General features: G+C 39.2%; 1 protein-coding gene across 2 annotated transcripts in view; it reads left to right on the top strand.

Moving 5' to 3' along the window:
- atp1a2a (ATPase Na+/K+ transporting subunit alpha 2a) overlaps positions 1-22,334 on the top strand; it is a 158,889-nt gene that overhangs the window by 31,914 nt on the left and 104,641 nt on the right. The window contains exons 10-12 of one of the 2 annotated variants that reach the window (XM_061979017.1): positions 291-400; positions 11,222-11,356; positions 20,340-20,419. In XM_061979017.1, the coding sequence (XP_061835001.1) occupies positions 291-400; positions 11,222-11,356; positions 20,340-20,419 (325 nt within the window). Of the gene's footprint in view, positions 1-290; positions 401-11,221; positions 11,357-17,351; positions 17,416-20,339; positions 20,420-22,334 lie in introns of those variants that run through there. The other variant, XM_061979018.2, reaches the window with a different exon arrangement.

Raw genomic sequence — 22,334 nt, 5'->3', positions numbered from 1 at the left:
CGAGCACTCTGCAGAGCACCCAGACTGAAATGAAAAATGAATGCAGGGTGCCAGCGCCGAAAGCGAAGGTCATTTCTGGAAAGATTGCTGGAAAAGGACGGGACATGCGATCTAAACAGCTCTAACGCCGTGTTCAAAATGAAATCAATGTCATTCTTCAAATTGGTGAAATGAAAAATCCAAATAAAAGATGTTGTGTTATTTAGCTGCACATATTGCAGGAATGCACTTTTAGAAGAATCATCATGAGGGGAGGGAATAAAACGCTCTCTCTGACATTCTTCTTGCAGGTTCGGGTTTTGACAAGAGTTCTGCGACTTGGTTGGCCTTGTCCCGCGTGGCTGGCCTGTGCAACCGAGCTGAATTCAAAGCTGGACAGGACAAAGTGGCCATCTTGAAGGTAGACGCAAACACTCCACAAAAGTTTCAATCTCTGAAATAACAACTCCTCTGTTTGAATCTCTTTTTATATACATATATACAGTCTCGATCACAAGTTTACATACACTTGTAAAGAACATAATGTCATGGCTGTCTTGAGTTTCCAGTAATTTCTACAACTTTTATTTCTTTGTGAAAGAGTGATTGGAGCACATACTTGTTGGTCACAAAAAACATTCGTGAAGTTTGGTTCTTTTATGAATTTATTATGGGTCTACTGAAAATGTGAGCAAATCTGCTGGGTCAAAAGTATACATACAGCAATGTTAATATTTGGTTATAACCCATTGAGGGATCAAAAGTCGGTAATATCATGGCTTACGTGCAGTGATTTCTACAGATTCTCTGAACCTTTTGATGATACTACGGACCGTAGATGGTGAAATCCCTAAATTCCCTGCAATAGCTCGTTGAGAAATGTTGTTCTTAAACTGTTCGACAATTTGCTCACACATTTGTTGACAAAGTGGTGACCCTCGCCCCATCCTTGTTTGTGAATGACTGAGCATTTCATGGAAGCTGCTTTTATACCCAATCATGGCACCCACCCGTTCCCAATTAGCCTGTTCATAAGATTGATGAGCATTCCTCAACTTTCTCAGTCTTTTTTGCCACTTGTGCCAGCTTTTTTTAAACATGTTGCAGGCATCAAATTCCAAATGAGCTAATATTTGCAAAATTGTTTCCAGTTCGGACGTTGATAAATGGCTTTTGCTTTGCATAGTAGAGTTTTAACTTGCACTTACAGATGTAGCGACAAACTGTAGTTACTGTTACTCAGTGGCCTAGTGGTTAGAGTGTCCGCCCTGAGATCGGGAGGTTGTGAGTTCAAACCCCGGCCGAGTCATACCAAAGACTATAAAAAAAATGGGACCCATTACCTCCCTGCTTGGCACTCAGCATCAAGGGTTGGAATTGGGGGTTAAATCACCAAAAATGATTCCCGGGCGCGGCACCGCTGCTGCCCACTGCTCCCCTCACCTCCCAGGGGGTGAACAAGGGGATGGGTCAAATGCAGAGGACAAATTTCGCCACACCTAGTGTGTGTGTGACAATCATTGGTACTTTAACTTAACTTTACTGTCACTGGTTTTCTGAAGTGTTCCTGAGCCCATGTGGTGATATCCTTTACACACTGATGTCGCTTTTTGATGCAGTACCGCCTGAGGGATCGAACGTCACGGGCATTCAATGTTACGTGCAGTGATTTCTCCAGATTCTCTGAACCTTTTGATGATATTACGGACCGTAGATGGTGAAATCCCTAAATTCCTTGCAATGGCTCGTTGAGAAATGTTGTTCTTAAACTGTTCGACAATTTGCTCACACATTTTTTCACAAAGTGGTGACCCTCGCCCCATCCTTGTTTGTGAATGACTGAGCATTTCATGCCAATCATGGCCCCCACCTGTCCCCAATTAGCCTGTTCACCTGTGGGATGTTCGAAATAAGTGTTTGATGAGCATTCCTCAACTTTGTCAGTCTTTTTTGCCACTTGTGCCAGCTTTTTTTAAACATGTTGCAGGCATCAAATTCCAAATGAGCTAATATTTGCATAAAATAACAATGTTTTCCAGTTCGGACGTTGATAAATTGCTTTTGCTTTGCATAGTAGAGTTTTAGCTTGCACTTACAGATGTAGCGACGGACTGTAGTTACTGACAGTGGTTTTCTAAAGTGTTCCTGAGCCATTGTGGTGATATCCTTTACACACTGATGTCGCTTTTTGATGCAGTACCGCCTCAAAAGTCAGAGGCATTCAATGTTACGTACAGTGATTTCTCCAGATTTTCTGAACCTTTTGATGATATGACGGACCGTAGATGGTGAAATCCCTAAATTCCTTGCAATAGGTTGTTGAAAAATGTTGTTCTTAAACTGTTCGACAATTTGCTCACACATTTGTTCACAAAGTGGTGACCCTCGCCCCATCCTTGTTTGTGAATGACTGAGCATTTCATGCCAATCATGGCACCCACCTGTTCCCAATTTGCCTGCTCACCTGTGGGATGTTCCAAATAAGTGTTTAATGAGCATTCCTCAACTTTCTCAGTCTTTTTTGCTACCTGTGCCATCTTTTTTGAAACATGTTGCAGGCATCAAATTCCAAATGAGCTAATATTTGCAAAAAATAACAAAGTTTTCAAGTTCGGATGTTGATAAATGGCTTTTGCTTTGCATAGTAGAGTTCTAACTTGCACTTACAGATGTAGCGACAAACTGTAGTTACTGACAGTGGTTTTCTGAAGTGTTACTGAGCCCATGTGGTGATATCCTTTACACACTGATGTCGCTTTTTGATGCAGTACCGCCTGAGAGATCGAAAGTCACGGACATTCATTGTTACGTGCAGTGATTTCTCCAGATTCTCTGAACCTTTTGATGATACTATGGACCGTAGATGGTGAAATCCCTAAATTCCAAAGTGGTGACTCTCGCCCCATCCTTGTTTGTGAATGACTGAGCATTTCATGGAAGCTGCTTTTATACCCAATCATGGCACTCCCCTGTTCCCAATTAGCCTGTTCATAAGTGTTTGATGAGCATTCCTCAACTTTCTCAGTCTTTTTTGCCACTTGTGCCAGCATTTTTGAAACATGTTGCAGGCATCAAATTCCAAATGAGCTAATATTTGCAAAAAATAACAAAAGTTTTCCAGTTCGAACGTTAAATATCTTGTCTTTGCGGTCTATTCAATTGAATATAGGTCGAAAAGGATTTGCAAATCGTTGTATTCTGTTTTTATTTACGGTTCACACAACGTGCCAACTTCACTGGTTTTGGGTTTTGTATATGGAAAATGTAGTATGTAATAATACAGTCCAGTCCAGTACTTGCAAATGACACATAAGTGTAAGAAAACAAGATAACAACTGGAGAACACAGCTCAGTGTTAAATGTTAAATACATTTCTTTTTAACAATTAGGAATTATTAACACATTTGAAGACACATTTAAGTGCTGTTGAGTGTTGGTATTTATTCCCAGGTACTTATAATTGGTACCGTGGGAATAACAACGTGAAAGATAAATTCCTATGCCTGACACACAAAGGCAATTGGAGCGCTGACGCTTTGTCTAACTGCGAGACATGTTTACCAATAGTAGAATAGTATCAAATTATGCTACATCCGATTATGATGCTATTGTTGGAAAATGAGTCATTTCAAAGACCGTGAACAATGGCTCCGGCGGCTCTCGTGCGGCGCTGTGAGCACTACAGGTGTACGCAGCCAATTAAAAAGACATTTTAACGGCGTACTTTTACACTTGGTCGACACTTGAATGTAAGCATCAGCTGGGAGCGATTATGCAGCAGAACGACTCTTAACAGAAGTCTATTATTAGGCTCTAAATAGCACTTTAATGGAGTCGGCCGAGTGTGCCTTAATTGCTTTACATAATGCCGTAGCATCACTTCCTTCAATAACATGTCTTCTTATACGTGGGTAATAGGCTTAGTGGAGAATATGAATGAATGATGTTGTCAGGCACGAAAAGGCAGCCCCTGGTGAGTTTACAGGCACAACTGTGTAATAATACTTTTGAGAATTGTGCCCGCATAACAAATAAAGCCTAAAAAAAAAAGAGTAAAACATTGAGGAAATTCAATCAATCAATGTTTATTTATATAGCCCTAAATCACAAGTGCCTCAAAGGGCTGCACAAGCCACAACGACATCCTCTGTTCAAATCCCACATCAGGGCAAGGAAAAACTCAACCCATGGACGTTGAGTGGGTCTAGCATAATATTGTGAAAGTCCAGTCCATATTGGATCTAACATAATGTTGTGAAAGTTCAGTCCATAGTGGATTTAACATAATATTGTGAAAGTTCAGTCCATAGTGGATCTAACATAATAGTGAGAGTCCAGTCTATAGTGGATCTAACATAATATTGTGAAAGTTCAGTCCATAGTGGATTTAACATAATATTGTGAAAGTTCAGTCCATAGTGGATCTAACATAAATGTGAGAGTCCAGTCCATAGTGGATCTAACATAATAGTGAGAGTCCAGTCCATAGTGGATCTAACATAATAGTGAGAGTCCAGTCCATAGTGGATCTAACATAATAGTGAGAGTCCAGTCCATAGTGGATCTAACATAATAGTGAGAGTCCAGTCCATAGTGGATCTAACATAATAGTGAGAGTCCAGTCCATAGTGGATCTAACATAATAGTGAGAGTCCAGTCCATAGTGGATCTAACATAATAGTGTGAGAGTCCAGTCCATAGTGGATCTAACATAATAGTGACAGTCCAGTCCATAGTGGATCTAACATAATAGTGTTAGAGTCCAGTCCATAGTGGATCTAACATAATAGTGTGAGAGTCCAGTCCATAGTGGATCTAACATAATAGTGAGAGTCCAGTCCATAGTGGATCTAACATAATAGTGAGAGAGTCCAGTCCATAGTGGATCTAACATAATAGTGACAGTCCAGTCCATAGCGGATCTAACATAAATGTGAGAGTCCAGTCCAGAGTGGATCTAACATAATAGTGAGAGTCCAGTCCATAGTGGATCTAACATAGATGTGAGAGTCAAGTCCATAGTGGATCTAACATAATAGTGAGAGTCCAGTCCATAGTGGATCTAACATAATAGTGAGAGTCCAGTCCATAGTGGATCTAACATAATAGTGAGAGTCCAGTCCATAGTGGATCTAACATAATAGTGAGAGTCCAGTCCATAGTGGATCTAACATAATAGTGAGAGTCCAGTCCATAGTGGATCTAACATAAATACGAGAGTCCAGTCCATAGTGGATCTAACATAATAGTGAGAGTCCAGTCCATAGTGGATCTAACATAATAGTGTGAGAGTCCAGTCCATAGTGGATCTAACATAATAGTGAGAGTCCAGTCCATAGTGGATCTAACATAAATGTGAGAGTCCGGTCCATAGTGGATCTAACATAATAGTGAGAGTCCAGTCCATAGTGGATCTAACATAATAGTGAGAGTCCAGTCCATAGTGGATCTAACATAAATATGAGAGTCCAGTCCATAGTGGATCTAACATAAATGTGAGAGTCCAGTCCATAGTGGATCTAACATGATAGTGAGAGTCTTTGCTTTAAGACGTGTAGCAAAGCCTCGCAGCTCGAGGCAGGTCAGTGGCACCTACGTGTCCATGAAAAAGGAGTTTTTGTTTTTTTCAAAAGCCAGTGCCAGCCAGTGTCGCCATGTGCACACACCCCCCCCCCCCCCAAACATCTAAAAGCATCGAGATGGAATTTCCTTCATCTGTTTATTCATTCATGGAAAAACAAGGACAAATCTCGGCAAGCATGCGTTCTTGTTGTGCTGCTGTTCATGCATGAATAAACAGCGACCAAAAGTCATCTGCTGTCGCGCTTTGACCCCCTTCCGTGCATCCCCCCACTCCCCCCCGCTCTCATTTTCTATGTTGTATGTGAGCTCCATCAGGCCCGGCGCACATTTGAATGCATTGTTGTGTTTTGGAGATGCTAAGATGTGCTATCGCATATGTTTGCAGCTGAGAAGATTGTTCACAGGTTGTAAACAAGACAAAACACTCGGCGAGAGCGCCGACCTCCGCCAAGGCTCTATCTTTATTCTCAATGACTAATAATCCAATTCAATTCAAGCAACTTTGTTAATCCCTCGAGGGGCAATTAAATTTGAGCAGCGCACTGCAAAAAGTCAGTGTTCAAAAACAAGAAAAAAAAAATACAAAAATGAGAGGTATTTTATTTGAACTCAGCAAAATGATCTGCCAATAGAACAAGAAAATTCGGCTTGTCAAGACTTTCCAAAACAAGTAAAATTAGCTAACTTCAATGAACCCACAAATACCTTAAAATAAGTATATTCTCACTAATAACAAGTGTACTTTTCTTGGTAGAAAAGAAAAATAGACCTTTTTGCTCAATATGTTGAAAAATATTCTTCAATTAAGTAAATGCTAGTGCCATTATCTTGACATCATGATTATTTTTTTCATGCTTGAAGTAAGACATTATTACTTTAAAAAAGTAGTTTTATACTTGTGAGTGTTGATGACGCAGCTTTGCAACAGTTGATATTCTAGTTTCAAGCATGTTTTACTCAATATAGGTCATCAAATCTCAGCAACAAGCTGTAATATCTTACTGAGATCATTTAGGACCAAAACCCTTAAAACAAGTAAAACACTCTAATATAAAATCTGCTTAGTGAGAAGAATGATCTTATCAGACAGAAAATAAGCAAATATCACCCTTATTTGAGGTATTTCATCTTACTTAGATTTTAGTTTTTGCAGTGCGGGTTGTCGTGGTTCACAAAGCCTACATGGCTCACAATAAAATAAAAAGTCAATAAATACATAAACAATACAGCACTTTGAAAAATGTAAAAGTTTAAGAGTCTGAGTGCAGAGGGGACTAATGATTTGGAAAAGCGATTTGGGTAACACTTTAGTATGGGGAACACATATTCCCCATTAATTAGTTGCTTATTAACATGCAAATTAGTAACATATTGGCTGTTAAGTAGTCATTATTAAGTACTTATTAATGCCTTATTCTGCATGGCCTTATTATACAACCAGGAAGCTATTAACTAAGAGTCTTTCCTCAATAACCTCAGAATGTTTGCTTATTAGTAACCCTAACTCTAACCCTTATATGTTCCCTAGTGTCCAAATAACTCTAAATTAAGTCTTTGTTACTTTAACCTCTTAAGGCCCAAGCTGTTTTTTTTTTACATGATTTTTTATTTGTCTTTGCTATTTGGGCTTATTGGACCCTAATTAGAATAAAAACTAAAAATCATCTTTTTATATGATGTACTTAGTCCATAAGTACACAAACGTGTACTTCATGTGTAGTGACATGCTCATTTTTATTTTTACACTTTATTTTCCAAATTCCATTGTATGTTATACTCTTCTGACACCACCAGATGGCAGTATAAATGTCCATATGTCGGCATAAGACCCCAATTCAGTAGTGTACACAATTTTGGAAATAAGAGCTAAAAGGTGCTGTCCACGCATGTGGCCACTAAGGCCTTTAGCAGTTTTGTAATATATAATTAAATAAAAGGTGCTGTCCACGCATGTGGCCACTAAGGCCTTTAGAGGTTAATAAGCAACTAATTAATGGTGAATATGTTCCCCAGACTAAAGTGTTACCACGATTTGTTTTACACAATAACTGTTGTCATAAGATCTTAAACAAACGCAGGGAATGAGAACGGTAACTGCATGTTGCGTGTACTGTTTACATTGTTGACACTTGTGCCATCTGAATCAGATCTGGATTCAAACTTACAGCTTTTACCACACATTTTTGTTCACGTTTTTGTGCTGGTTTGTGCAGTCAAAAAACAAGCTGTTGTGCTATTACGGTTGGAATATTGTCAATGTTTTATTCATACGTGTGTGCTGGTTTATGGGGGTGAAATTGGGGGCTGTGTGACTTCACTGGTCAGAAAACGCATCCTAGAATTACAAACCCCGTTTCCATATGAGTTGGGAAATTGTGTTAGATGTAAATATAAACGGAATACAATGATTTGCAAATCCTTTTCAACCCATATTCAATTGAATGCACTACAAAGACAACATATTTGATGTTCAAACTCATAAACTTTATTTTTTTTTTGCAAATAATCATTAACTTAGAATTTCATGGCTGCAACACGTGCCAAAGTAGTTGGGAAAGAGCATGTTCACCACTGGGTTACATGGCCTTTCCTTTTAACAACACTCAGTAAACGTTTGGGAACTGAGGAGACACATTTTTTAAGCTTCTCAGGTGGAATTATTTCCCATTCTTGCTTGATGTACAGCTTAAGTTGTTCAACAATCCGGGGATCTCCGTTGTGGTATTTTAGGCTTCATAATGCGCCACACATTTTCAATGGGAGACAGGTCTGGACTACAGGCAGGCCAGTCTAGTACACGCACTCTTTTACTATGAAGCCACGTTGATGTAACACGTGGCTTGGCATTGTCTTGCTGAAATAAGCAGGGGCGTCCATGGTAACGTTGCTTGGATGGCAACATATGTTGCTCCAAAACCTGTATGTACCTTTCAGCATTAATGGCGCCTTCACAGATGTGTAAGTTACCCAAGTCTTGGGCACTAATACACCCCCATACCATCACAGATGCTGGCTTTTCAACTTTGCGCCTATAACAATCCGGATGGTTCTTTTCCTCTTTGGTTCGGAGGACACGACGTCCACAGTTTCCAAAAACAATTTGAAATGTGGACTCGTCAGACCACAGAACACTTTTCCACTTTGTATCAGTCCATCTTAGATGAGCTCAGGCCCAGCGAAGCCGACGGCGTTTCTGGGTGTTGTTGATAAACGGTTTTCGCCTTGCATAGGAGAGTTTTAACTTGCACTTACAGATGTAGCGACCAACTGTAGTTACTGACAGTGGGTTTCTGAAGTGTTCCTGAGCCCATGTGGTGATATCCTTTACACACTGATGTCGCTTGTTGATGCAGTACAGCCTGAGGGATCGAAGGTCACGGGCTTAGCTGCTTACGTGCAGTGATTTCTCCAGATTCTCTGAACCATTTGATGATATTATGGACCGTAGATGGTGAAATCCCTAAATTTCTTGCAATAGCTGGTTGAGAAAGGTTTCTCTTAAACTGTTCAACAATTTGCTCACGCATTTGTTGACAAAGTGGTGACCCTCGCCCCATCCTTGTTTGTGAATGACTGAGCATTTCATGGAATCTACCTTTATACCCAATCATGGCACCCACCTGTTCCCAATTTGCCTGTTCACCTGTGGGATGTTCCAAATAAGTGTTTGATGAGCATTCCTCAACTTTATCAGTATTTATTGCCACCTTTCCCAAATTCTTTGTCACGTGTTGCTGGCATCAAATTCTAAAGTTAATGATTATTTGCAACAACAAAAAAAGTGTTTATCAGTTTGAACATCAAATATGTTGTCTTTGTAGCATATTCAATTGAATATGGGTTGAAAAGGATTTGCAAATCATTGTATTCTGTTTATATTTACATCTAACACAATTTCCCAACTCATATGCAAACGAGGTTTGTACTTCAAAACAGCACAAAGGTAGCGCAAATGAATGGCAGCTTTTTTTAAATTTATTTTTTAGTACTTACAGTGCATCTGGCAATTATTTAAAAGGCTTCACTTTTTCCACATTTTGTTATGTTACAGCCTTATTCCATAAGGGAATACATTCATATTTGTTCTCAAACTTGTACCGACAATACCCCATCATGGCAATGTGAAAAATGTTTTTAAAAATGTTTTTTTTTTTGCAAATGTATTAAAACTAAAAATATCACATAAGTATTCACAGCCTTTGCTCAATACTTGGTTGATGCACCCTTGGCAGCAATTACAGCTTCAATGGTGATGGGTCAAATGCAGAGAATAATTTCGCCACACCTAGTGTGTGTGTGTGTGTGTGTGTGTGTGTGTGTGTGTGTGTGTGTGTGACAATCATTGGTACTTTAACTTTAAGTACAATTACAAAGGGGGCCAACTTCACTTGTGTTATTTAACCCCATTTAAAGGGATGCATTTAAAATAGTTGCACCATTTCTTGCATCCATGTATGTTTTAACCCATATTTAATTGCAACATCCTTGCAAGAACACCTAGATCAGAATATTTTCATCACAAACTGTGAACAAGAAGTTGAACAAAAAGCAATCATGAAAATTAAAAAAATAAATAAATACCAAAAGGTGAAGGTCCACACGTTCTCTTAGCACAGGGGTCGGCAACCCGCGGCTCTAGAGCCGCATGCGGCTCTTTAGCGCCGCCCTAGTGGCTCTCTGGAGCTTTTTCAAAAATGTATGAAAAATGGAAAAAGATGAGGGGGAAAAAATCTATTTTTTGTTTTAATATGGTTTCTGTAGGAGGACAAACATGACACAAACCTCCCTAATTTTTTACAAAGCACACTGTTTATATTAAACATGCTTCACTGATTCGAGTATTTGGCGAGCGCCGTTTTGTCCTACTAATTTTGGTGGTCCTTGAACTCACCGTAGTTTGTTTACATGTATAACTTTCTCCGACTTTCTAGGACGTGTTTTATGCCACTTCTTTTTCTGTCTCATTTTGTCCACCAAACTTAATGTTGTGCATGAAAGGTGAGTTTTGTTGATGTTATTGACTTGTGTGGAGTGCTAATCAGACATATTTGGTCACTGCATGACGGCAAGCTAATCGATGCTAACATGCTATTTAGGCTAGCTATATGTACATATTGCATCATTATGCCTCATTTGTAGCTATATTTGGGGTCATTTAGTTTCCTATAAGTCCTCTTAATTCAATTTATATCTCATGACACACTATCTGTATGTAATATGGCTTTTAATTTTTTGCGGCTCCAGACAGATTTGTTTTTGTATTTTTGGTCCAATATGGCTCCTTCAAAATTTTGGGTTGCCGACCCCTGTCTTAGCAGAACATTTGCTATTATTTATGTCCACGCTGCTGTAGAACTCCAAGAGCGATGGTGTGTCTTGCCGACAACTGTTGTTATGCAGATGTTGCAGAGCTTGCTGCATTATTAATGAGAGCCAAAATGGAAGCCAACAATGCTCTCTGGGGCGCAACTTTAATCAATTAAATACCACATGGAGGGGAAAGCTTTGACTGTACTGTGACAAACACAACTCTCCTCTCTTGCTGAGCTACTGTGCTAATGTCCTCCATTATTTGTGTGTGTGTGTGTGTGTGTGTGTGTGTGTGTGTGTGTGTGTGTGTGTGTGTGTGTGTGTGTGTGTGTGTGTGTGTGTCCTCCAGAGGGAGACAGCAGGCGACGCATCCGAGTCGGCGTTGCTGAAATGCATTGAGCTGTGTAGCGGGAGCGTGCGAGACATGAGAGCCAGGAACACCAAAGTGGCAGAAATCCCTTTCAACTCCACTAACAAGTACCAGGTAGTACAAAGTGTCCCATATTACAGTACAGTCAAGTACCAGCTACTACAAACTGTCCCAATATTAGAGTACAGTCAAGTACCAGGTACTACAAACTGTCCCGTATTACAGTACAGTCAAGAACCAGGTACTACAAAGTGTCCCGTATTACAGTACAGTCAAGTACCAGTTACTACAAACTGTCCCATATTAGAGTACAGTTAAGTACCAGGTACTACAAACTGTCCCGTATTAGAGTACAGTCAAGTACCAGGTACTACAAACTGTCCCATATTAGAGTACAGTCAAGTACCAGTTACTATAAACTGTCCCGTATTACAGTACAGTCAAGTACCAGGTACTACAAACTGTCTCGTATTACAGTAGTTAGGTACCAGGTACTAGTACAAACTGTCCCGTATTAGAGTACAGTCAAGTACCAGGTACTACAAACTGTCCCGTATTAGAGTACAGTCAAGTACCAGGTACTACAAACTGTCCCGTATTACAGTACAGTCAAGTACCAGTTACTAAAAACTGTCCCATATTAGAGTACAGTTAAGTACCAGGTACTACAAACTATCCCGTATTAGAGTACTGTCAAGTACCAGGTACTACAAACCTTCCCGTATTACAGTACAGTCAAGTACCAGGTACTACAAACTGTCCCATATGAGAGTACAGTCAAGTACCAGTTACTATAAACTGTCCCGTATTACAGTACAGTCAAGTACCAGGTACTACAAACTGCCTCGTATTACAGTAATTAGGTACCATGTACTAGTACAAACTGTCCCGTATTAGAGTACAGTCAAGTACCAGGTACTACAAACTGTCCAGTATTAGAGTACAGTCAAGTACCAGGTACTACAAACTGTCCCGTATTACAGTACAGTCAAGTACCAGTTACTACAAACTGTCCCGTATTAGAGTACAGTCAAGTACCAGATACTACAAACTGTCCCGTATTAGAGTACAGTCAAGTACCAGGTACTACAAACTGTCCCATATTAGAGTACAGTCAAGTACCAGTTACTATAAACTGTCCCATATTACAGTACAGTCAAGTACCAGGTACTACAAACTGCCTCGTATTACAGTAATTAGGTACCAGGTACTAGTACAAACTGTGCCGTATTAGAGTACAGTCAAGTACCAGGTACTACAAACTGTCCCGTATTAGAGTACAGTTAAGTACCAGGTACTACAAACTGTCCCGTATTAGAGTACAGTCAAGTACCAGGTACTACAAACTGTCCAGAAATACAGTATAGTCAAGTACCAGGTACTACAAACTGTCCCAATATTAGAGTACAGTCAAGTACCAGGTACTACACACTGTCCCGTATTACAGTACAGTCAAGTACCAGGTACTACAAACTGTCCCAATATTAGAGTACAGTCAAGTACCAGGTACTACAAACTGTCCCGTATTACAGTACAGTCAAGTACCAGTTACTACAAACCAGAGGTGGGACCAAGTCATTGTTTTGCAAGTCACAAGTAAGTCTCAAGTCTTTGCCCTCAAGTCCGAGTCAAGTCCCGAGTCAAGACAGGCAAGCCCCGAGTCAAGTCCAAAGTCAAGACTGGAAAGTCTCAAGTCAAGTCCTAAGTCCTGCATTTTGAGTTTCGAGTCCTTTCAAGTCCTTTTAACCACAGACTAATATATTAACACAGATTGTGTATGCTTTTCAAATGCTGTATTTATTTATTAAAACAAGTGCATTTTAAATTGCAGGAAAGAAAATTGTGCTGACATTGCACTTTATAATAGCACTATTAACCAGTCATTTTAAACATTAACTCATTCCTTTACAGAACAAACACATTGAAAAATAAAGTGCAAATGTACTTATTTGTACAAAAGTGTTAACATTGAAAAAACATGACATATACGTGAACATAACAAAAAAGTTGTACTTTTTATATGTCAGGGCCCTATGCTGCATTGCATTTGCAAAACACCAAATTAGCCAAGAGTCTGTCAGTCATTTGTGCACGATGGGGGCGTAGTATGATGCCACCATGGCTGAAAACTCGCTCCACTGGAGCACTGGAGGCAGGCACTGCCAAGACTCTCATGGCCACTCGGAACAGTGAAGGAAGAGTCTTCATGTTCAATGCCCAGAACAAAAGGGGGAGAGAGTTTTTTTGGGTTGGTGCACTACTTGTAAGTGTATCTTGTGTTTTTTATGTTGATTTAATTAAAAAAAATAAAATAAAAAATAAAATAAAATATTCCTTGTGCGGCCCGATACCAATCGATCCACGGACCAGTACCGGGCCGCGGCCCGGTGGTTGGGGACCACTGAGGTAAACAACCAACAGTATGTCAGAAAGCTAGCTAAAACAGTACACATATTCATAATATAGTATACATTTTAACTGACCTTTATTTTACTATTTTTGTCTTTTTTTTAGGTGGCTAAAATACGCGGTGCTGCTGACCGCCGTATAACGTTACGTGTGATATATTGACTAACGTAACCCTGCTTAAAAAAATCACTGAACAAAAAGTATGAATAAGGTAGTGAACTGCAACAGATTCCCATGTTTGCAATAACGTTATAACGTTAGCAGTGAGTTTACAGCCTCACTGATTTAACTACACAGCAAATAAAAGTCACGTTACTTAGCCAATAAACGTTATCTTACATTCAAAACTTACCGTTCTTTGTGCAACTTCAAATGCCAGACGAAGTTGGAAGTTGTTGCCTCTCCATCAGTAATTTTCGAACCGCATGTGTTGCATACTGCAAACTGTTCTGTGTTGACCACCTCGTAATTTTTATACCCAAACGAAATTATTTTAGGCATCATTTTTTGTTCACTGGCGTGTGGTTTGGACATGTCTTCTTCGTTGGTTGTCCTGCAATTTGATTGGATGAATGCTGTGTGATGAAAACAAAGTAGATCTAATTTGATTGGCTGTTGTACTGACAGCACACCAGCTGACACACGCAACGCTGATAGACAAGTACACAATGAAAAATACGGAGCGCTCCCGAATAACTTTTTCATCTTTGGGTTTTGGGGAAAGTAGCAAGTCATGTCAAGTCATGTCAATTCAAAAGGCTCAAGTCCAAGTGAAGTCACAAGTCATTGATGTTAAAGTCTAAGTCGAGTTGCAAGTCTTTTTACATTTTGTCAAGTCGAGTCTAAAGTCATCAAATTCATGACTCGAGTCTGACTCGAGTCCAAGTCATGTGACTCGAGTCCACACCTCTGCTACAAACTGTCCCATATTAGAGTACAGTTAAGTACCAGGTACTACAAACTGTCCCGTATTAGAGTACAGTCAAGTACCAGGTACTACAAACTGTCCCATATTAGAGTACAGTCAAGTACCGGTTACTATAAACTGTCCCGTATTACAGTACAGTCAAGTACCAGGTACTACAAACTGCCTCGTATTACAGTAATTAGGTACCAGGTACTAGTACAAACTGTCCCGTATTAGAGTACAGTCAAGTACCAGGTACTACAAACTGTCCCGTATTAGAGTACAGTCAAGTACCAGGTACTACAAACTGTCCCGTATTACAGTACAGTCAAGTACCAGGTACTACAAACTGTGCCGTATTACAGTACAGTCAAGTACCAGTTACTACAAACTGTCCCATATTAGAGTACAGTTAAGTACCAGGTACTACAAACTGTCCCGTATTAGAGTACAGTCAAGTACCAGGTACTACAAACTGTCCCGTATTACAGTACAGTCAAGTACCAGTTACTACAAACTGTCCCATATTAGAGTACAGTTAAGTACCAGATACTACAAACTGTCCCGTATTAGAGTACAGTCAAGTACCAGGTACTACAAACTGTCCCATATTAGAGTACAGTCAAGTACCAGTTACTATAAACTGTCCCGTATTACAGTACAGTCAAGTACCACGTCCTACAAACTGCCTCGTATTACAGTAATTAGGTACCAGGTACTAGTACAAACTGTCCCGTATGAGAGTACAGTCAAGTACCAGGTACTACAACCTGTCCCGTATTAAAGTACAGTCAAGTACCAGGTACTACAAACTGTCCCGTATTACAGTACAGTCAAGTACCAGTTACTACAAACTGTCCCATATTAGAGTACAGTTAAGTACCAGGTACTACAAACTGTCCCGTATTACATTACTGCCAAGTACCAGGTACTACAAACCTTCCCGTATTACAGTACAGTGAAGTACCAGGTACTACAAACTGTCCCATATTAGAGTACAGTCAAGTACCAGTTACTATAAACTGTCCCGTATTACTGTACAGTCAAGTACCAGGTACTACAAACTGCCTCGTATTACAGTAGTTAGGTACCAGGTATTAGTACAAACTGTCCCGTATTAGAGTACAGTCAAGTACCAGGTACTACAAGCTGTCCCGTATTAGAGTACAGTCAAGTACCAGGTACTACAAACTGTCCAGAATTACAGTATAGTCAAGTACCAGGTACTACAAACTGTCCCAATATTAGAGTACAGTCAACTATCAGGTACTACAAACTGTCCCGTATTACAGTACAGTCAAGTACCAGGTACTACAAACTGCCTCGTATTACAGTAGTTAAGTACCAGGTACTAGTACAAACTGTCCCGTATTAGAGTACAGTCAAGTACCAGGTACTACAAACTGTCCCAATATTAGAGTACAGTCAAGTACCAGGTACTACAAAGTAACTGTCCAGAATTACATTATAGTCAAGTACCAGGTACTACAAACTGTCCCAATATTAGAGTACAATCAAGTATCAGGTACTAAAAACTGTCCCGTATCACAGTACAGTCAAGTACCAGTTACTACAAACTGTCCCATATTAGAGTACAGTTAAGTACCAGGTACTACAAACTGTCCCATATTAGAGTACAGTCAAGTACCAGTTACTATAAACTGTCCCGTATTACAGTACAGTCAAGTACCAGGTACTACAAACTGCCTCGTATTACAGTAATTAGGTATCAGGTACTAGTACAAACTGTGCCGTATTAGAGTACAGTCAAGTACCAGGTACTACAAACTGTCCCGTATTAGAGTACAGTCAAGTACCAGGTACTACAAACTGTCCCATATTAGAGTACAGTCAAGTACCAGGTACTACAAACTGTCCCATATTAGAGTACAGTCAAGTACCAGGTACTACAAACTGTCCCGTATTACAGTACAGTCAAGTACCAGGTACTACAAACTGTCCCAATATTAGAGTACAATCAAGTATCAGGTACTAAAAACTGTCCCGTATTACAGTACAGTCAAGTACCAGGTACTACAAACTATCCCGTATTAGAGTACAGTCAAGTACCAGATACTACAAACTAGTGTTGTAACGATACCAATATTTTGGTACCGGTACTAAAATTATTTCGGTACTTTGTGCTACTTTTCGGTACTTTTCTAAATAAAGGGGACCACGAAAAATTGCTTTATTTTAACAAAAATTCTTAGGGTACATTAAACATATGTTTCTTATTGCAAGTTTGTCCTTAAATAAAATAGTGAACATACAAGACAACTTGTCTTTTATTAGTAAGTAAACAAACAAAGACTCCTAATTAGTCTGCTGACATATGCAGTAACATATTGTGTCATTTTATCATTCTATTATTTTGTCAACATTATTAAGGACAAGTGGTAGAAAATTAATTATTAATCATTTACTGTTAATATCTGCTTACTTTCTCTTTTAACATGTCCTATCTACACTTCTGTTAAAATGTAATAATCACTTATTCTTCTGTAGTTTGATACTTTACATTAGTTTTGGATGATACCACAAATTTAGGTATCAATCCGAGACCAAGTCGTTACAGGATCATACATTGGTCATATTCAATGTCCTCATGTGTCCAGGGACATATTTCCTGAGTTTATAAACATAATATACATTTTTTTTAAACGTAAGAAGATGTAATCACGAAAGAAGATGTAATCATAGTAGTATCGACTAGATACGCTACTGTACTTGGTATCATTACAGTGGATGTTAGGTGTAGATCCACAAATGGCGTTTGTTTACATTTTGACGCCGGTGAGCTACGGTGTGTAGTGAAGCATGTTTAGCTATTCCTGGTCCTGCAGGGATGATACTTGTAAGAAACTTGCTTTTTTTGTCGCCATGGAGGCGAGGATTAGTGATTTAGAAGTAGCTAAAACACTGCCGACTGCCGATGGACGTTAGCTGCTAGCTAGCTAGCCATCTCTTAAAGCACCTCTTCTGGTGGGCGTTTCAGTGTTATAACTTCACTTTTATCATTAGTTTTTAAGCCAAAATGCGTCCGTTCTCCCTTTTCTGTCTACACACTGTGTCTGCTTGTAAGTACTCCATGATATATGTGTGTGTGTATATATATATATATATATATATATATATATATATATATATATATATATATATATATATATATATGTGTGTATATGTATGTATGTGTATATGTACACGTGTGTATATATATATATATATATATATATATATATATATATATATATATATATATATATATATGTATGTATATATATATATATATATATATATATATATATATATATATATATATTGTATTGATTGATTGAAACTTGTATTAGTAGATTGCACAGTGAAGTACTATATTCCGTACAATTCACCACTAAATGGTAACACCCGAATAAGTTTTTCAACTTGTTTAAATCGGGGTTCACGTAAATCAATTCATGGTACAGATATATACTATCATCATAATACAGTCATCACTCAAGTTAATCATCAGAGTATATACATTGAATTATTTACAATCCAGGGGTTGGGATGAGGAGGGTTTGGTTGATATCAGCACTTCAGTCATCAACAATTGCATCATCATAGAAATGGACATTGAAACAGTGCAGGTCTGACTTGGTAGGATATGTACAGCGAGCAGAGAACATAGTGAGTTCAGATAGCATAAGAACAAGTATATACATTAGAAATACATTTGATTATTTACATTTGGTTATTTACAATCCGGGGAGGTGGGATGTGGAAGGGGGAGGGTGTTAGTAAAGGGTTGAAGTTGCTTGGACGTGTTCTTTTAGTGCGGTTTTGAAGGAGGATAGAGATGCACTTTCTTTTGTATATATATGTATATATATATAATATATATATATATATTCATATTGTACACATTATGATAATATAATGGATATATAATGAATAATTATTATAATTGGATATTAAGAGTATGTAAAATTTCAACTCCTTCCTTGTTTACCTCCGTGATGACATCTTTAAAGCTTTGTAATCAATCCAAAATATCAAGTAGCTAAAAGTCAAACATAAATAAGTGTGGAGAGAGTGTTTTGCATTTTCCCATCATGCCTTGCAATGGATTTAACTAAATAGGTGTAATTTCGAATGTTTTTATTTTGATGGGTGATGTTTTTTTTTTTATAATATCCACAAAGTGCAGTGAGCATGTTGTTATGTGTGACCATGTGTGTGGCTGACTAAGAAAGGTTGTTTGGATTGGGTCACAATGTAAATGCTGTTCTTGTAATGCATACTTGCCAACCCTCCCGGATTTTCCGGGAGACTCCTGAAATTCAGCGCTTCTCCCGAAAACTTCCCGGGACAAATTTTCTCCCGAAAATCTCCCGAAATTCAGGCGGACCTGAGTGACGTGTCGACAGCCTGTTTTCACGTCCGCTTTCCCACAATATAAACAGCCTGCCTGCCCAATCACGTTATAACTGTAGAATGATCGAGGGCGAGTTCTTAGTTTCTTATGTGGGTTTATTGTTAGGCAGTTTCATTAACGTCCTCCCAGCGCGGCAACAACACACAACAACAGCAGTCACGTTTTCGTCTAACGTAAAGCAATTCGTCTGCCGTAAACAGCAATGTTGTGACACTCTTAAACAGGACAATACTGCCATCTACTGTACATGCATATGTGACAATAACATCTACAGCTTTTAGAGAGTGCAGTGCATAACTGCGCACACAACAAGGAGACGAAGCAGAATGCATCATCAGAGAGGGTGTTCAGCATGGTTAGAAAAATAGTGACAGAGAATAGAACAAGGATGGACAATTCAACCCTTAACTCAACAATGAGTAGATGAGTGTTATGTGTGTGTATATGTGTAAATAAATGAACACTGAAATTCAAGTATTTATCTTATTTATATATATATATATATATATATATATATATATATATATATGTATGTATACATATATATGTATATATATATATATATACGGTATATATATATATATATATATATATATATATATATATATATATATATAGCTAGAATTCACTGAAAGTCAAGTATTTCTTATATATATATATATATATATGAAATACTTGACTTGGTGAATTCTAGCTATAAATATACTCCTCCCCTCTTAACCACGCCCACAACCACGCCCCCGACCACGCCCCCTCCCCCCACCTCCCGAAATCGGAGGTCTCAAGGTTGGCAAGTATGTTGTAATGTCAAGAAAGTACACGTTTTACGGTCACTGACCTGAGTTTCCCACATTGTCCACAAGATGGTGACACTTTGCCACCTGTCAGACCCCTGGCTATTTACATTTAATATGAAAGCACGGCTGGGTTGCTCATTTAAACTGAACTCAAGCCGTCGTCTGGCGGGGCCAAACTGAAGATGCCGACAGGCCGCATTTGGCCCGCGGGCCCGGGTTTGGACGCCATTGGATTAGATGGACTCCATTTATGGTCACAATTCATTTAATCGAAAGGTTGCTGAATGAAATGCAACCGTGGTCTATGCCTCTTTAAGGCACGAGCAGTCGATTTAAGTGAAACCCTTCCTCCCCACTTTAATTGAACTTCAATATATGTAATTATTTCTCCCTGTGCTCTTCCCAGTGTCTCCTAGAGTAAATAAATTACAGTTGTAAACATTTAACTTGTTTAATTATGTATTAAATCGACTTTATGTTTATTCTATAAACCCCCATACTGTTATTTTTGATTGATTGATCTTCTCACTGGATCCCATCTAATTGTCATCTTCTTTTTCCTCCGAGCTCTCCATCCACGAAGTGGAGGACAATGCTGCCGGTCACATTCTGGTAATGAAGGGAGCGCCAGAGAGAATCCTGGACAGGTTGGTTCATCAATAATAGATCAATGACGGCTCATAGGCCGCAGAGCAGAGAGGATTTAGCTGGCGGCTGTCCTCTACTTTATTCTGTGTAATGGCCAGCAGGGGGCAAAGTCCTGTTGAAAATGTAACCACTTCTTTCTTGATTTACGACGTCAATAATAACCCTTTGCTGTTAAAATGTTTTGGCTTGAATCGCTATCCATCACCTTCTTCTTCAATGCGGCATCATGTTGATTTGATGAATCGCAGGCCGGTTCAGGCTAGATTAGACGATCGACAACCTCCTGTTTCCCATGCATCCATGCAGTAGATTTGGTGCTACTTGTTCGCCTTTGCTCATTAACACATTATAACGGGACTGTCTATGAATGTGGTTTGTTGTCACAACCACGTTCAGAAAATGGCATCGAAACTTGGGGTCTCGTCTACAAACCCCGTTTCCATATGAGTTGGGAAATTGTGTTAGAAGTAAATATAAACGGAATACAATGATTTGCAAATCCTTTTCAACCCATATTCAATTGAATGCACTACAAAGACAAGATATTTGAAGTTCAAACTCATACTCTTTATTTTTTTTTGCAAATAATAATTAACTTAGAATTTAAAGGCTGCAACACATGCCAAAGTAGTTGGGAAAGGGCATGTTCACCACTGTGTTACATGGCCTTTCCTTTTAACAACACTCAGTAAACGTTTGGGAACTGAGGAGACACATTTTTTAAGCTTCTCAGGTGGAATTCTTTCCCATTCTTGCTTGATGTACAGCTTAAGTTGTTCAAAAGTCCGGGGGTCTCCGTTGTGGTATTTTAGGCTTCATAATGCGCCACACATTTTCAATGGGAGACAGGTCTGGACTACAGGCAGGCCAGGCTAGTACCAGCACTCTTTTACTATGAAGCCACGTTGATGTAACACGTGGCTTGGCATTGTCTTGCTGAAATAAGCAGGGGCGTCCATGGTAGCGTTGCTTGGATGTCAACATACAGTATGTTGCTGCAAAACCTGTATGTACCTTTCAGCATTAATGGCACCTTCACAGATGTGTAAGTTACCCATGTCTTGGGCACTAATACACCCCCATACCATCACAGATGCTGGCTTTTCAACTTTGCGCCTATAACAATCCGGATGATTCTTTTCCTCTTTGGTCCGGAGGACACGACGTCCACAGTTTCCAAAAACAATTTGAAATGTGGACTCGTCAGACCACAGACCACACTTTTCCATCTTAGATGAGCTCAGGCCCAGCAAAGCCGACGGCGTTTCTGGGTGTTGTTGATAAACGGTTTTCGCCTTGCATAGGAGAGATTTAACTTGCATTTACAGATGTAGCGACCAACTGCAGTTACTGACAGTGAGTTTCTGAAGTGTTCCTGAGCCCATGTGGTGATATCCTTTACACACTGATTTCGCTTGTTGATGCAGTACAGCCTGAGGGATCGAATGTCACGGGCTTAGCTGCTTACGTGCAGTGATTTCTCCAGATTCTCTGAACCCTTTGATGATATTACGGATCGTAGATGGTGAAATCCCTAAATTCCTTGCAATAGCTGGTTGAGAAAGGTTTTTCTTAAACTGTTCAATAATTTGCTCACGCATTTGTTGACAAAGTGGTGACCCTCGCCCCATCCTTTTTTGTGAATGACTGAGCATTTCATGGAATCTACTTTTATACCCAATCATGGCACCCACCTGTTCCCAATTTGCCTGTTCACCTGTGGGATGTTCCAAATAAGTGTTTGATGAGCATTCCTCAACTTTATCAGTATTTATTGCCACCTTTCCCAACTTCTTTGTCACGGGTTGCTGGCATCAAATTCTAAAGTTAATGATTATTTGCAAAAAAAAAAAAAGTTTATCAGTTTGAACATCAAATATGTTGTCTTTGTAGCATATTCAATTGAATATGGGT

Source organism: Nerophis lumbriciformis, linkage group LG19, assembly GCF_033978685.3.
Source record: "Nerophis lumbriciformis linkage group LG19, RoL_Nlum_v2.1, whole genome shotgun sequence".
Classification (NCBI taxonomy): Eukaryota; Metazoa; Chordata; class Actinopteri; order Syngnathiformes; family Syngnathidae; genus Nerophis; species Nerophis lumbriciformis.
This window is presented reverse-complemented; position numbering and strand designations above follow the sequence as displayed.